Consider the following 14,955-nt stretch of genomic DNA (forward strand, 5'->3'; position numbering starts at 1 on the left):
GATATGAGTGCTGGGATCCAAAAGTGGCTCCTCTGAAAGAGCAGCAGATGCTTCTGACCACTGAACCATCTCTCCTGGTTTCTTAAATTTGTTGTGTTTCAGGCATATCCTCTATCAAGACTCCCAGATATTAACTTAACTCTCTCTACAGGACATTTTCCAAGTCTCAGAATAGGGATCCTTGAGAGAGAATAGGATTAGTCCAGTGGGTCATGACCACTTTTCTTTTCAAACTAGTGTCTGAATAAAACAACAAAGAAGAAGCACATCTCACAAAATGTAGTCACTGCTACTCTTTGAAACAGCAGTCTTAGGGGCTGTGAATGCGTTTGTAAGCACGCATATATGTTTGAGCACTACGCCTACAGTCAGAAAGATTGGGAACTAAGGACAGGAGGCTTGGGTACTTAATCTATAGCAAAATGGCTGGATTTCCTTAGAATAGTGTGACAGGTTCTAAACAATCCATGGTAATACTGTGTGTGTGTGTGTGTTTGTATGTTCCAGAGATTGAGCATATTAGCCATATTTGAAGTGACTACAGTATAGAAATATTTCAGTTAAAACTGGGTGTTAGCATCCTCTTCTTGCCAAATGCTGTTTGTGTTTCTCAGGCTTTCTCTTGCTCATAATCAGCACCCTGTTAATCTTTATACAGTCACAAATTCTTGGTTAGTAGGCAATAAAGGGCACAGCAAAAGCAGCTAACTCGACGGAATCTCAGTACAGCCTGGCAGAGCTGCTGCTTCCTTTATTTATTTATCCATTTATCCATTTATCCATTTATCCATCCATCCATCCATCCATCCATCCATCCATCCATCCATCCATGCATCTATCTATCTATCTATCTATCTATCTATCTATCTATCTTTCTATCTATCTATCTATGTTTTTCAAAACAGGGTTTCTCTGTGTAGCCCTGGTTGTCCTGGAACTCATCCTGTAGACCAGGCTGGCCTCGAACTAGCGTGCCCCACCACCACGCCCAGTTACTGCTGCTTTCTCTATGGACCTTCCTTGACCAAGTTGTGATTTGCATATTATTAAAGGCTTCTTTTGAAAATAGATTTTGTTGTGATGGTGCCTATCACTGGGCTTGTTTAACATAGGGGATAAATATGGAACACTGTATCAAACAAAAGAAATTCATGGGCTATTTGCCAATTAGCTCTGAGCTGATCACTGCTTATATGTACATAAAAAAACAATCTAGGGGTTAAGTTTACAGACTTGATTGATGCCTATTCAAACTTAAAGTAGTAATTTTCATCAAGTTACATGAATTATGATCTATTGCATTTAAATTGTTAAAGTGCTCTTAAAATGACATGTTACACAGATGTAGTTTTTCAAATTGAAGTTAAAATGTGTTTTACTGGATGTAGCTATGAAATAGAACAGACTAATATATATATATATGATGTACATAAGCTTTTTGAGATTATGCTTTTCAGAGATCAGTTGTGAACTATAGGTTTATTTTGGCTCTGGCTTGGTGGGACAACTTTTGGCTTAGTTTCTGATGCTGGGAATGTCTGTTTGGAGTCTGTTCATCACAGATCATGTTAGGACAGGAAAAAGACAGTTTTTGTTTTTCTTTTTCTTATGATTCTTCTAAACAGGCCCCAGACTTCTGATCATCCTGCCTCAGCTTTGTGGCTGTGAACAGCAAACCAAGTTATGAACCTTGTGGTTCTTGGTGAATATTTAAGTTTTAGTTTGTCAGTGTCTAATATAGGGGATTGATGATTATGTCTTGAATTTATAGATAAATCCATTGCTACATAAATTTGGCTTGTGTTTGTGTGTCTGTCTGTGTCTGTCTGTCTGTGTATTATATGTTGCTGGGTCTAGAACTTGGGTCTTGTGTATAAGGCAGCATTTAGCAAACCCTAGCTATCAGTTCTTCTGTTATCCAGCTCCGTAGTGGCAGCTCTTATTTGCTATAGGCTGTCATGAAGGATGGATCCTCTGTATTGCTTAATATTCAAAGCCAGTTTCTCTTCTGCACAACGACTTTTGCTTTGGAACAAGGGTTGTGGCCTTTCCAGGCACTTGTTAACAGCCTGTTGAAACAAGCCACATTTTACCAATCACAGTTCTACTGGGTATCTCCCTTTGACTAACTAGGGACATACTAGTAAGAGAAAGATGGGGAGCGAGGTTGGCCAGGTGGCACATGCATGTAATCCCAGCTCTTGAGAGGTGGAGGCAGAAGGATCAGGAGTTTAAGGTTATATTGGATAGATAGATAGTGAACTTGAGTTCTGCTTGGGCTTCCTGAGACTGTCTTTAAAACAACCCAGAACAAAACCCTTCCTTTCTTTGAGCAGGGTGTGATGTTACTGTTGGCTGTCATTCACCTTATTTCTTCCCAGCAGTTTTTAGTTTGCACTACCTCTCCCTAGTTTAGTTCCTATTGCTGGCTCATCCTACAGTAATCTAAGCTCATATTTAATAGGCATTGAATTCTGACTGACTTTAAAAACAGCCAACAGGTTTACTGTGTTACTGATCTCTCCTTTTCTTACTGTAGTTGAAATGAGTACATTAACTTATATTCTTCATCTGTGATTCTCCCTACTTTAAAAATATAGTCCATTCAGGATTAGAGACTCTGCTTATGAGGCAGAGGCAGGCAGATCTTTGCAAGTTCAAGGCCAGCCTGGTCTACATAGTGAGTTTTAGGACAGGGCTACTTTGAGAGATGCTGTCTTAAAAAAACAAAAACAAAAACAAAGAAAGATGGAAGCCTCCGTAAGTCTGTAGAGGTGCTTGCTGTGGCTTCATTTGGCTGTCATATTTTTTTTTTTTTTTGAGCCAGATACACTGGTGTGCACTTGTGTTGCTGGAAGCTCTTCTCTTCTTTTATTTTTTTTAATTAATTAATTAATTAATTTATGTGCACTTGCGTTGCTGGAAGCTCTTCTTTCTATCTATCTATCTATCTATCTATCTATCTATCTATCTATCTATCTATCTATGGTTTGTTCGAGACAGGGTTTCTCTGTGTAGCCCTGGCTGTCCTGGAACTCACTCTGTAGACCAGGTTGTCCTTGAACTCAGAAATCCACCTGCCTCTGCTTCCCAATTGCCAGAATTAAAGGCATGCGACACTACCACCCAGCTTGGAAGCTCTTTTGATCCAAGGAGTTTGTGGTTGGTTGTTAGAAACCTGCAGTAAAGTTTCAGCCCTGTGCCCTCACCTGGGCAGTATTAATAGACCCAGGTAATTTTTTTTTTTTTTTTTTTTTGCAGGGGGCGGAGGATCAGGGGTTGTAGGGGCAGTCTTGAGTAGGTCAGGCTGGCTGACTTTGAACCTAATGTGTGGTAGAGGCTGACCTTGATCCTCTTGCTTCCATTTCCCACACTGGGATTGCAGGCATCTATGCCATTTCCAGTGACCATGACCCTTAAATTTTTTTTCCTGCCGCACTGCTCATTGACATAATTTTCTTCTATTGCTTTAAGTTTTTTGAAGCTAGTAACCTTGCATTTGTCTGTGCTTCTGTATCTAACATAATATCTGGAGGATTTTAGATAATTGAAACAGTGAAGAGGTAGTCTCAATGCTTAAACTGCTAGGGGACTACTGTGGGATTAACCTCATTAAATGTAACTTGAAGAGGTTAAATGAACCAATGCTTAAATGACTTCCTGTTTTGTGCGGTGTACAGGAATGCTGTCTTATCACTCAACACCCCAACCCCAGTTTACTGTCTTGTGAGGCAGTTTTGTCTGGACCCAATGTGTTCAAGCTTTTGTCATCTTACTGAATAGAGAAAGCACCCAAATAGCAAAGTTCAAGGAGTTTTATTTAGAGAGCAATAGGAGACTGCAAAGGAACAGGCCCAAGAGCCACAGAGAGTGTTTGGGGCTTCCTTTTATGAAGCCTAGGAAGAGGAGGAAGTGGTTACTAGAGGAGGATTATGATGGTTATCTGTTTTCTTTGACAGGCTTGATTGACCTTTTCACTGTCCATGTCCTTGACCATAATGCATCTGATGTTACTCATATGCAAGCCTAATCAAGCATTGGTAATAGATGGCAAATAGGGTTTTGTATAAAAAAAATTTACTCAAGATGCCAGTCTGTTTTACTGTGCATTACCAAGCTGGATATGTTCTAGGACATGTTTGAGTGGAAATGTGGTGTTAGGAAAAGATTGTTAGAGATGAGCCAACTCTCTGTGACACTAGTGTCGGTCCCAGGTTGCTAAGTGCATGGTTAGAAAATGGGTGCATGTAACTCAAGTGAAGAGTCGTCCTGGGTTGCTAAGCTTCCCTCTCTTTCCTGCCTCAGTGTGTTTTAACATTAATTTTAAAATGTGATATTCTTCACTAGTATTCTACACTCTCCTTGTCTCTTTCTCTTATTGGCAGCCGGTTAGAAGACAGTCCCTTACCCCTCCTCCTCAGAACACTATTACGTGGGAAGAATACATATCCGCTGAAAATGGAAAGTAGGTGTTTTGTTTTGCTTTGTTTTATTTTTATTTTTTTGGTTTATGTTTTCTTTGAATTTTTAGGAAGAAAAAAATTGTTAAAACAGTGTTTTTTGGTACAAGAGTTCTGAGAGAGTATTATTGGTGTATTTTTATCTGAAACTATTGTTCTAACTTTAAGAAATATAAAGTAAGCATGACAAAGAAACCTAACAAATTATGTGTGCACTGTGAGTTTAGAGCCTTCTTTTTACATCTTTTTTGCCAATCACACACACACACACACCAGGCAATAAGCAAGAAGCCTGCAGGACTTGTCTGTCAGACTTGGTGTTCATACCTATGTTGATGCTTTAAGCATTTCCTGTTAGGCCATTCCAGATTGTTTCCTCTCTGCCTTCTCAAGCTGGGTCCTGTCATTCATTTCATTGAATTCCATAAACCTTTACTTACTGCTGTGCCACTAACTCTTGAAGAGGAGTTAGGCACACCATTACCGTTCCTTATGCATATATTGAGTTGACAAGAGGTGAATGAATAAAGGTTATTTTGAATGATATGTTTATCTTGGCTCACCAGTGTTTCTCTTTGGTGGAGAACAAAATACCTCCCCTTGTATCTACCCCACTGTGCTAAAGAAGAAGCGGCCTTGATTTTATTTGATTGATTTCTTATTGAAAGGCATGCTATGATTGTCCATTTGCATGTTCTGTTCTAGTGTTGGGGTATTTGACCTTGTCTTTTTGTGAGTGACTATTTGACTAGCCTTCATTAGACTTCCCAGCAGGTCAGAGGAAACTATCATATAGTTACTTGTGGCATGTGCCAGATAATTCAACAGAACTTTGAAATCAGGCAGGAAATCCCAGATACAACACAGTGGAATAAGGCAGGTCCCCTCTATGTTAATTCTGCAAGGGAAATGATTTTGAAATAATTTCTGCGTCTTTCAACTCAACTTTGTCTGCTCAGCTTATTCTGTTTTTGCTTCATTGTAGTCACATAACCAAAAAAGAAACATTATAAATTTGTTATAATTTTAACAGTGCATATGTACAGAATTTTTAATCACAGTGCTTTTTATTGTTGAATGTTGAAACTGTAGTAGACGGTGAAAGAGATTGAATTAAATGATTTTTATTTTGTTCCTAAAATGGTGTTTAAGTTATATTCAGTATGAAATTCCTTGACTATTCGTGTTATTTTCTGAACTTTCAAACTGTTTCTTTCGTCCCATTTCTTATAGACATCTTGTATTTAGCATAATAATATTATTTCTGTAGATAAGTAGAAGTATTAATGAGCATTGATGAGTTCTTAACAAGGCCTCCTTAACAGTGTTCTTTCTGTTATAGGGCACCACACCTGGGCAGAGAACTGGTGTGCAAAGAGAGCAAGAAAACATTTAAAGCCACTGTAGCCATGAGCCAGGAATTTCCCCTGGGAATTGAGTCGTAAGTGTGCTGTTGATTATGATAGGTCCTAAGAGACTCTGACAGGTATCTGACAGTACTTGCATCTAAGGTGTTGAAATATAAAAAAAGTAGACAGCCTCGAGACAGGCTTGAGAGAGTGTGCCCCATAACTTCTGATTTACAGAAGTATCATTTTCTATACATTTTGGATAGTCTAAAGAAAATTATTAAAGCAACACATGATTCCGAAAAACCTAAACAAACCTCAAAGCATAGGAATTTGTGGAATAAAAAGATACTGTCTTAGGATATTAGTTAGACTGTCTTGTTGACTACTGAATGCAAAGCCCAGAAATACTCTGCATTTTGCCATATGAGTTTTGGTGTTTTGAGCCAGGGTGTCTTGGATTCCAACAGTAATCATGTTTGTTTCTCCCCGACCTCCTGCCCTTTGTTTGTTTTTTTTCCTGATAAACACTCTGTTTTCAGTCTTTTCCTATTGAAAACTGTATTGCAGTGCATACCTTAAATATACACCTCCAGGCCCATCTATACCAGACACTCCTTTAGAAACATTGAGTTTGGAGAAATGGGTGTATGGGAGGTGGGTACTAGAGCTCACTTTTGATGGGATGTGATCTCAGCTCCTTATGAAAATGTAGCTAGGGAGGACTTGAAGGATCCAGTTACAATTTTTCCCTAATTCATTCCCCCCTTTAACCTGGCCCAACATGGTGACTTTTTTCCCCTAGAGAAGGCAATAAGGTCTATAATTTTCAACAGAGTTTGTTCAGAATCTCCGACTATGTCACCCTCAAGCTTTAGAAGGGTAGATAGGCTGTTGTGTAGACCCTCTACGTAAGCTAGAGGTCACACATGGTGAGAGTCTTGAGGCAGTGTGAGAAAGGACTTAGAAAGCACAGGCAGACATCTGTTTCCGGACTCTGATTCCTAATAAAGGAATACAGCTGATTTTACAGAGTGTTTGGAGTTAACTCCAGAGATCTTAAGACACAAGCAGTAGCTAAATTAGTACATTCGATGATTGTGACCATTGTCATAGGAAAAGGGAAATTAAGGAATCCTGGATACAGAAGATAGACAAGAATCCATTCTACAGCAGTAGAGATTTCCTGTAACTGCTATGGAAAAGCACATCAAGGACATAATCAGTGTGATTACATCCTCCTGAGTTGAAGGCGGAATGAAATGAAAAACAGATGGAAAGGAATACTAACCATAGCAGTGAACAGCAATATCAAGAAACAAATATATCTGACACAATTGATGAGAGGAAATGTGGCTGAAATTCAGTTTGGACAGCAGATAATAGGTTAGAGACATGACTGAGAGTAGAACTGGCTTGATGTAAGACCCAGTTACTGGCCTCCAAGTGTGGCTGAAGTAGTATTTGAGGTCTAACAGAAAGGAAAGGACAGAGTCTGTGAGATAACATTTGATTCCAAAATGGGTACACAGTTGTCACCATCAAAAAATTACTCTGTTAAAGTGAAGGGCGTCTTTGCTTTAATTGGACTTCATTATAGCCCAGGCTTTCCTGGGACTCTTCGGAGCCCAGATCACGTGATTACAGATGTGAGCTACTCCACCTTGTCCACATAAACGTCTGGGTTTTGTTTCTTTGGAATTTGTTTTATTTTATTTTAGTAGTGCAGATTGAACCTAGGGCCACCGCTCATATTGGGTGAATTTTACTCATGGCCTCTATTTGTAGTCTATCCCTTAGTTACTAAGAAGCAAATCTAAGGTATTTGGGCAAAGAAAGCATAAAAGTTACCCACCCATAGTTTTTGACACATAGGAAAGGATAAATTATGCTCAGACCCACAATCATCTGTTTGGGGGGCTTGAGGCTGGAGGATCAGAACTTTAAGGCTTGCCTGGGTTACAGAGTACAAGACAAGCCTGGAAAATTTAGTGGGACTATGTCTCAAGTTTAAGTAAAAATGAAAAACAGTGCTTGGATTAAGCTCAGTGGTAGGTGCTGGGCTAGTATCATGGGATCCTGGGGCCAGCTCTTGGACCCAGAAAAAAAAAATAAGGAAAATAGCATGACTGTGTGTGTCCAGCTGTGGTTACTCAGCAAAGGAAAGCAGTGATCTGATGGCGTGCTGCTTATAGCAAGGCACTGGGAATATGCCTTGTTGAGAGAATAGCAATATAGAATAAGCCAACCAGAGGACCAAAGGGCTTGTCATGTGACTGCAATATTAGGACACAGAAGGATCCTGGAATCTACAGAGGATTCTGTATGACCTGAAATTTATGTGAGCCAGCATCATAAGTACTAAGATTAATTTTTCATCATGAAAACAATGAAGCTTAGGCATGAAAATAGAAGTTCACTTCAGCCCTGCCTCCCAAAATGACTGAGTAGCCTGCGGGCTTTAGTAAGCAAGTGTTTTCAGGGAGCTGAGAGCGGCACCCTGTAGTGCACAACTGGAACCTTTCCTCCTCAGTGCTTGGGAAGTTAGTCTGTGAGGTTTGAGCCACGTAGTTCAAGAAATCATTACAGACATGAACCATGGAAACATTCTCTTCTTTTATTTTTCAGATTGTTGAATGTTCTAGAAGTAATAGCACCCTTCAAGCACTTTAACAAGCTTAGAGAATTCGTTCAAATGAAGCTTCCTCCAGGCTTTCCTGTAAAATTAGGTAAGACAAAAAAGTCAGATGGAATTTAATATGGTGTATATTTTAAAGGGCAACAAATATACAAATGACTTCACTTTTAGTAAGCTTTTTTTTTTTTTTAAAGTATTTTGGTGCTTCTGTTTTGTTATATGTATGAAATGCCTGAGAAATAACAGTACCAGATGCAAGTTTGATTGCTATGATTTAAATAAAATATATAAAGGACACAGGAGCAATTCCTGCAGGAGAGTGTGTGTGATCATTTCAAGCACTAAAAGACACAGAGATAACGAAGCAAAAGGATCAAGACTTGAATTGTGTAGACTGCACAGCACCAGTGGAAGTTTAAGGAAGCTGTGTAGAGGGAGAGTTGGCATACTAGTTCCCATCCAAATTCCAGATCATTCAGTATTCACATGGGAAGTCATGAAGTTTAATTCTGCATACTTTACTAGGGTTCTCCCTAACAGCTGATGTAGAATGTCTTCAGCAAGAATGCACTGTGGAGCTAGAGTCAGATCAGCACTGTCACCAGGGTGATAACTTTGCTGACTTCTCATCTGGAACCTTGAGTTTCAGCAGCTTTCTATATGCTGAAAAGTGGCGTTACAGTTTCTGGATTCATCTTTCTGGTGTTCTTTCTCAGGGCTAGGACTAGGTAATGATTCTTGGGTTGATGTACTTGCAGAGATCCTGAGAGGGCAGACTTGGATCATAACAGCTGAACTATTATGACAAAGAATCATAATGTATTAGCAATTACTTTCCTTGTGGGTTGATCCTAACTCCATGTCTCCAGTACCACACACATGTGGTGCGTGATGCACATGAGCAGAGGGACCAGAAGGTCTTTTAACTTTTGGTTTGACAAAGGCACAAACACTTTAGTGCAGAAAAGAGTTTGTTTTTTAACCACATGGTGAGAGTCATCCCAGCACTTTTCCTGGCAGAGGCAGATGCATCACTGAGTTCAAGGCCAGCCTGGTCCATAGGGTAAGTTCCAGGACAGCCAAGGCTACACAAAGAAGAAGCCCTGTCTGGTGGTGGAGGTTGGCTTGCAATCACACCCCCTCCCCCCTAAAAAAAAAAAAAAACCAAAAACCCTCCAAAAACCTAGGAAGTGAACATTCCCTTACCTTAGTTTACAAAGAAGTTAAAGGCCAGTCTTAAATGTGAGCTGTAAAGCTTCTTAAAGAAGTGAGCATAAAGAATTTCTTTTTAAAGAAATGAACACAGTTAAAGGAAATTTACAGATTTGGGTCAAGAAAATTCTTACAAGCCGTATAAAAACTGTTTGGTCGATAGCACCGAGTTTGCTAACTGCTGGGAGACTGTGTTTCTCCAACAGTGAGCATCAGTGGAAGCTGGGAGCATCCTTTCCCTGGTTTTCTAGCATGAGGCTATTTCTGCAAACAAACTAGGTTTACAACAGCAACTTTACTTTCTCCCTGTGGTAGGCTCTTGGCTTGGCTTCCATAGACCCACTATGGAGGCTCTTCACAGATGAAATCTGAGGCTCCTGAGTAAAGTGGGTTAGGAATCAGACCAGCTTCTGTGTGGGCTGTACTGTTTCCAGGAACTAAGAATCAAATGATCAGAGCAGACTGGTGAATGTACTTTCCATCTCCAGATTCAGTTTGAGCCAGAAACTCTTTTATACACCTGCTATGCTGAAGCAATATGATTTTATCAAGTGATGAGGTGTTTCTTGAAGCAAAGGTGTCAAGATTTTAAAAAATCGTGGGGGTTGCACCTGTTCAGAGCATTCAGGGAGCAGCTGCACAGGTCCAGTCCCAGAGCCTTGGAGCCCACTGCACAGGCTGGGGCAGGTGCATATTGGGTTGTTGTAGAAATACTTGTGTGATAGAAGGTGGCTGACTCCAGTGGGCTATCAAAGATGGACATCTGACTACATCTCACTGTTTGTTACATCTCATTGTTTGTTCTCCAGATATACCCGTGTTTCCCACAATCACAGCCACTGTGACTTTTCAGGAGTTCCGATGTGATGAATTTGATGGATCCATCTTTGCTATCCCTGAAGACTACAAGGAAGACCCAAGTCGTTTTCCTGACCTTTAACTGATCCAGAAGAGCATGAGGCTCCAGGTGGCAAAGGCAGAGCTTTTCTAAGCAGAGTGTCAACACATCAGTGATGTGATGAAAAACTGACCTCTAATAAAACATCCACAGCTTCCTGATGTGCCATTCATTCATCTTTTTAAAGTCACTTCCTGTCTGTAATAGTTTGACACCCAGTGACCCTGAGACCTTCCTATGTAAAGCAGCTGTGAGTGCTGTGATTTGTTTTTAAAGATTTTTACACTTCTTGTTGAAATATATATCAAATAAATATATCTATAGCTATATCTAAAACACTCCTGGACCATTAACGTAAATTCTGTGTCTTAAGAGATATGAAACCCTTTGAAATGCGTCACCTCTATTCAGGGTGGCATGTATAAATGTTCCTTTAAGCTTTGTTTTCATCATTATGTATAGTTCTGTAATTTGAATGTTTAACCAACTAGAAGGAATGCAGTTTTCTGAGGTGAACAGAGCAATGGTAACCATCAGTTTCATTTACAGCCTGTTGCAATACATTCCGAGGGAACGCTCCCTGCAGGGAATGTGGTGCCCCCCCCCCCCCCCAGCACCTTGATAACAGTTGCATTTATAGCTGCAATGCATTCCAAGGGAGTGCTCCCTGCAGGGAATGCGGTGCCCCCCAGCACCTCCATGCAGCTCATCGTGGTGCTCTTTGTTTCACCTGAATCCTTTTTCAGTGGAAACTGTTTGTTACTGATCTTCCTTTCATAGAGCTTCTATTTTTTTTTTTTTTTTTCCTAAACTTGAGTTTAAAGGTCCTTGTTCTGTTGATAGGTACGGTAACATGCTTACAGCTAGCCCTCTCCTAAGTATCAGCACTTTAAACAAATTCCAAATTTTTAAACTTGCTTCCTAGTAAGTGCATGTAAGTCAGATTATTTTTAATGGAATATGGATGCATTGGTGTCAATTTTAAAAAATAAATATGTATTTTGGACAATTATGTATTAATGATTTCAAAATAAGGTAAAAACATTTTATATGTAACAATATATTTGTTATAGGCTAAACGTCCAGAAACACACAAGATTGAAAGTTCTTTTTTTTTAAGTCATAGGAAAATAATTATTGATTTGTCTCCAAAGTGTTAAAATCATGCATTACTCACTTTTACACCTAAATTTTTTTCATATTTATTAAAAAATAGTTTAAAGATCCAAGAAAGAAAAGTAGGGAGAATAATGTTCAAATCACAATAGTATCATGTTTTATTAAAGACTTAGCTAAATGTTTGTGTCCTGATGAGATGTGTCAAGATACATTTGTCAGGTTGTTACAGTGTGACTAGTAGTTTAAACTTTGACCAAGACTTTTATTGAAAGATGACTTATTTAAAAATCCAAAGTGTTAGCCATAAGATAGTTCTCTCTCTCTCTCTCTTTTTTTTTTAAATTTATTTAATGTGGGTACACTGTAGCTGTCTTCAGACACACCAGAATAGGGCATCAGATTCCATTACAGGTGGTTGTGAGCCACCATGTGGTTGCTGGGAATTGAACTCAGGACCTCTGGAAGAACAGGTAGTGCTCTTAACCACTGAGCCATCTCTCCAGTCCCCGATATTTATCTCTTTACAGTTGCATCTCACATAGTGATACCACCTGGCATATGTTGACATTTTACTTTTTCTAAGAAAAATAATTGAGTTAAAAAAATCAAAGCCCTCACCACTCCAGTAAGTGATCTATTTAGTTTTAAGAACTGAGAAGCCCAAAGCTAGCATGATGAAATGGAGGCAGTGGCTGATCCAGTGACTTAGCTATTTAGTTCTGTTGTCAATCATGATTCCAAGGTTCTGAAAGGCAGTGACACTGTTGCTTTAGGCTCATTGGCTTGAACATGTAGGAAGAAATGATAAATTTGCAGCTTGGGATTTAGAATTTCTTAAACATGTGAATATTTTGCTGGGTAACACTGGAGATAGGACTACTGAAAATTGTTGCACTGGATTGTACTACTGAAAATGGTTGCACTGGATTGTTTTGAGACTTCAATTTACCTTTAATGAGTAGTAGAATCAGATTGTCCATTCCAAAATGTTTTTTCTCTGATCACAAAGAACAAGTGTATCTCTTATGATGGTGGAAAAAAAAGGAGTTAATTAATGCAAATAAACTTTTCACAATATTAGACTTTTCATGATGTGCCTATTAATCCTGTTAACATCAGTGTTTTTGTATACTCTTACATGCATATCACTGTTTTGAAATGTAGATAATGTAAGATTCTGTATGGTAAATCTTAAATTTTAAGCTGGTATTAGGGGTCCCATTTAGAAAGGTGTGCAATACTTCACCACTCATGTGACCTATGTAGATAGGATTCCCATCTCCAAGAAAACATGAGACTTGTCCTCAGTAGACATTCTTGGGCAGAGGAGCTGCAGTTCATAAAAGGAGTGTATAGCAGGTGTCGTGGCTGAGTTAAAGTATGTTTATGGTTTGAAAGCTATATTAGTAGCTAATAGCAAGCAGTTCATCACAAAATTACAGCTTCACAGGAACTGGGCTTTCAAGTTAGGCATAGTGGCACTGTATGCCAGCTCTTGGAGGCTGAGGCAGCAGGATCAAGAGGACAGAGTAAAGAGACCCTATGTTAAACTAGGTAAATAGTGGTTACAGATGGAGCATTTTGGCTGCATGCTTGTCTTGTATGAGCTGCTATAATCAAGCTCCTCACTTTCCACTAAGTCTATAGCAGACAGAGATCTGGATCTTTGAGTGGTGGTGGGGGGGCGGCGGGGAGGTGGTCCTATTTTGCAGACAACAGTGAAATTTGCCAAGAGAGAAATGGACAGTAGAAATGCTCTATTTTGATACTGTGAAGCTGTAGGTTTATATAAACATTTCATGCCACAAACAGGCATTAGCTGTCACAAGTTTCCCAGTATGCCAGCAAGTTCTAGATTTCACTGCACCCAAGGGGGCTAGCTTTAGGTAAAAACAAAGATGCTCCTTTCAGCTTGCTCTGATCAGCACTTCTAACCTCTTTGCTATACCCTCTGCACTTGTAAGCCTATATGCATTTATAGTCAAGTCAGCTTCTTACTTGCCAGTCATTCAGGCTTTAATGTTTTTCAAGTGAATATGGCTTTAAAGCTTGATATATCAATAGTATAGTCCCACTTATTTATCTAAAGGGTGTCGTTGACTGGATGGTGGAATTCTTGGGATCAATTCAAAGGTCAATTTTGTTCATCCCTTTGTGAGCAGCAGCTCTACTTCTGACTTAGGTGTCTTCAGCTCACCAGTCTTCCTCTGCATGACACCCACGCCTCCAAAGTCACAAGCAACAAGATGTGGGCCACTTGTCTGCTCTGTGGGATCCAGCCTATTTCAGGTGCCAGGTTCCCTGCTTCCCCTGACTGGTTATACCTGCAGTACCAGTTACAAAGCTCAGTCATTAAGAATCAAATTGCTTTCTAAAAACCAAAACTGCTTTTCTGATAACTACTATTACATTGACTCTATGTAATGAGACATTATTTTGGGTGCTTGCGAAGTATTTAAAAAGACTCAAAAAAATACAATTACCGCCAGGAAGCTACATTATTTTGTATCTCAAATACTGGAAAAGTAAAAACTCCATCTTGGGATAACATCTTGATTAAAGATTTATAGAACTCCACTTGTGATCCTCAATTTCTCATGCAAAAAACCCAAAAGCATACTTCTACCAGTTTTAAAGAGGCACCACTCTCAGATTAGTGGCATATTCTACACAAATAGTAAAATATAGGCTACTTTCTGAGCTCTTCCACCCCTCTCCAATATAACCCCCTAACATTAGATTTAAAAAAAGAAAAAGGTGGGGAGAGGGTTAGACAACTTCCTGCTCATTAAGGGTGTCAGGTTTCATGGGGCTTGCTCTTTGCCATCAGGTTATCTTGAATTCTTCTGAAAACAACTTATCAACCAACAGCATCAGTAGCTCCCACCTCCACCATGGTGGCTATAGCATTTATATACCAAACTTGGCACACAGAACTATCTGCAGGTGGCAAAATCTGCTAGAGGCAAATCATTCTGCAGCTGTGGACTATCTCAAGTAGCCCCATATCCCACACCTTGGATTAAAAACATGGTTTTTTAAAGAAATAAATTCTCACTATAGTAATAAGCTGAGTGTTTGAAAACAGCCAGTCACTTCTCATAGAGACAGGGTGGGTGTAGTCAGAACTCACTTCCCACAAGGCACAGCTACCACCCAAGAGAACAGAAGGCTGATTGCTCTGGTATTCCTCCCAGTTACTGACTAGTTTGATGCTCCCCACGCAGGCATACCTCATCTTTGCAGCCCTCCCAGGTCATTCAGGCTTACCATCAGGTT

At 39.6% G+C, this 14,955-nt stretch overlaps 1 protein-coding gene across 3 annotated transcripts in view; it reads left to right on the top strand.

The window, feature by feature from the left end:
- Positions 1–12,763, top strand: part of Ankrd13c (ankyrin repeat domain 13c) — a 62,615-nt gene extending 49,852 nt beyond the window's left edge. For all 3 annotated transcript variants that reach the window (XR_003954348.1, NM_001013806.2, NM_001359909.1), the window contains 4 exons: positions 4,386–4,465; positions 5,803–5,901; positions 8,438–8,538; positions 10,469–12,763. Coding sequence is in view for 2 of the 3 variants with exons in the window: in NM_001013806.2 (NP_001013828.1) it covers positions 4,386–4,465; positions 5,803–5,901; positions 8,438–8,538; positions 10,469–10,599 (411 nt within the window). In the remaining variant the exon portion in view is untranslated. The remainder of the gene's footprint in view (positions 1–4,385; positions 4,466–5,802; positions 5,902–8,437; positions 8,539–10,468) is intronic.
- Positions 12,764–14,955: the final 2,192 nt, after the last annotated feature.

The sequence above is a fragment of the Mus musculus genome, chromosome 3 (assembly GCF_000001635.26).
Source record: "Mus musculus strain C57BL/6J chromosome 3, GRCm38.p6 C57BL/6J".
Classification (NCBI taxonomy): Eukaryota; Metazoa; Chordata; class Mammalia; order Rodentia; family Muridae; genus Mus; species Mus musculus.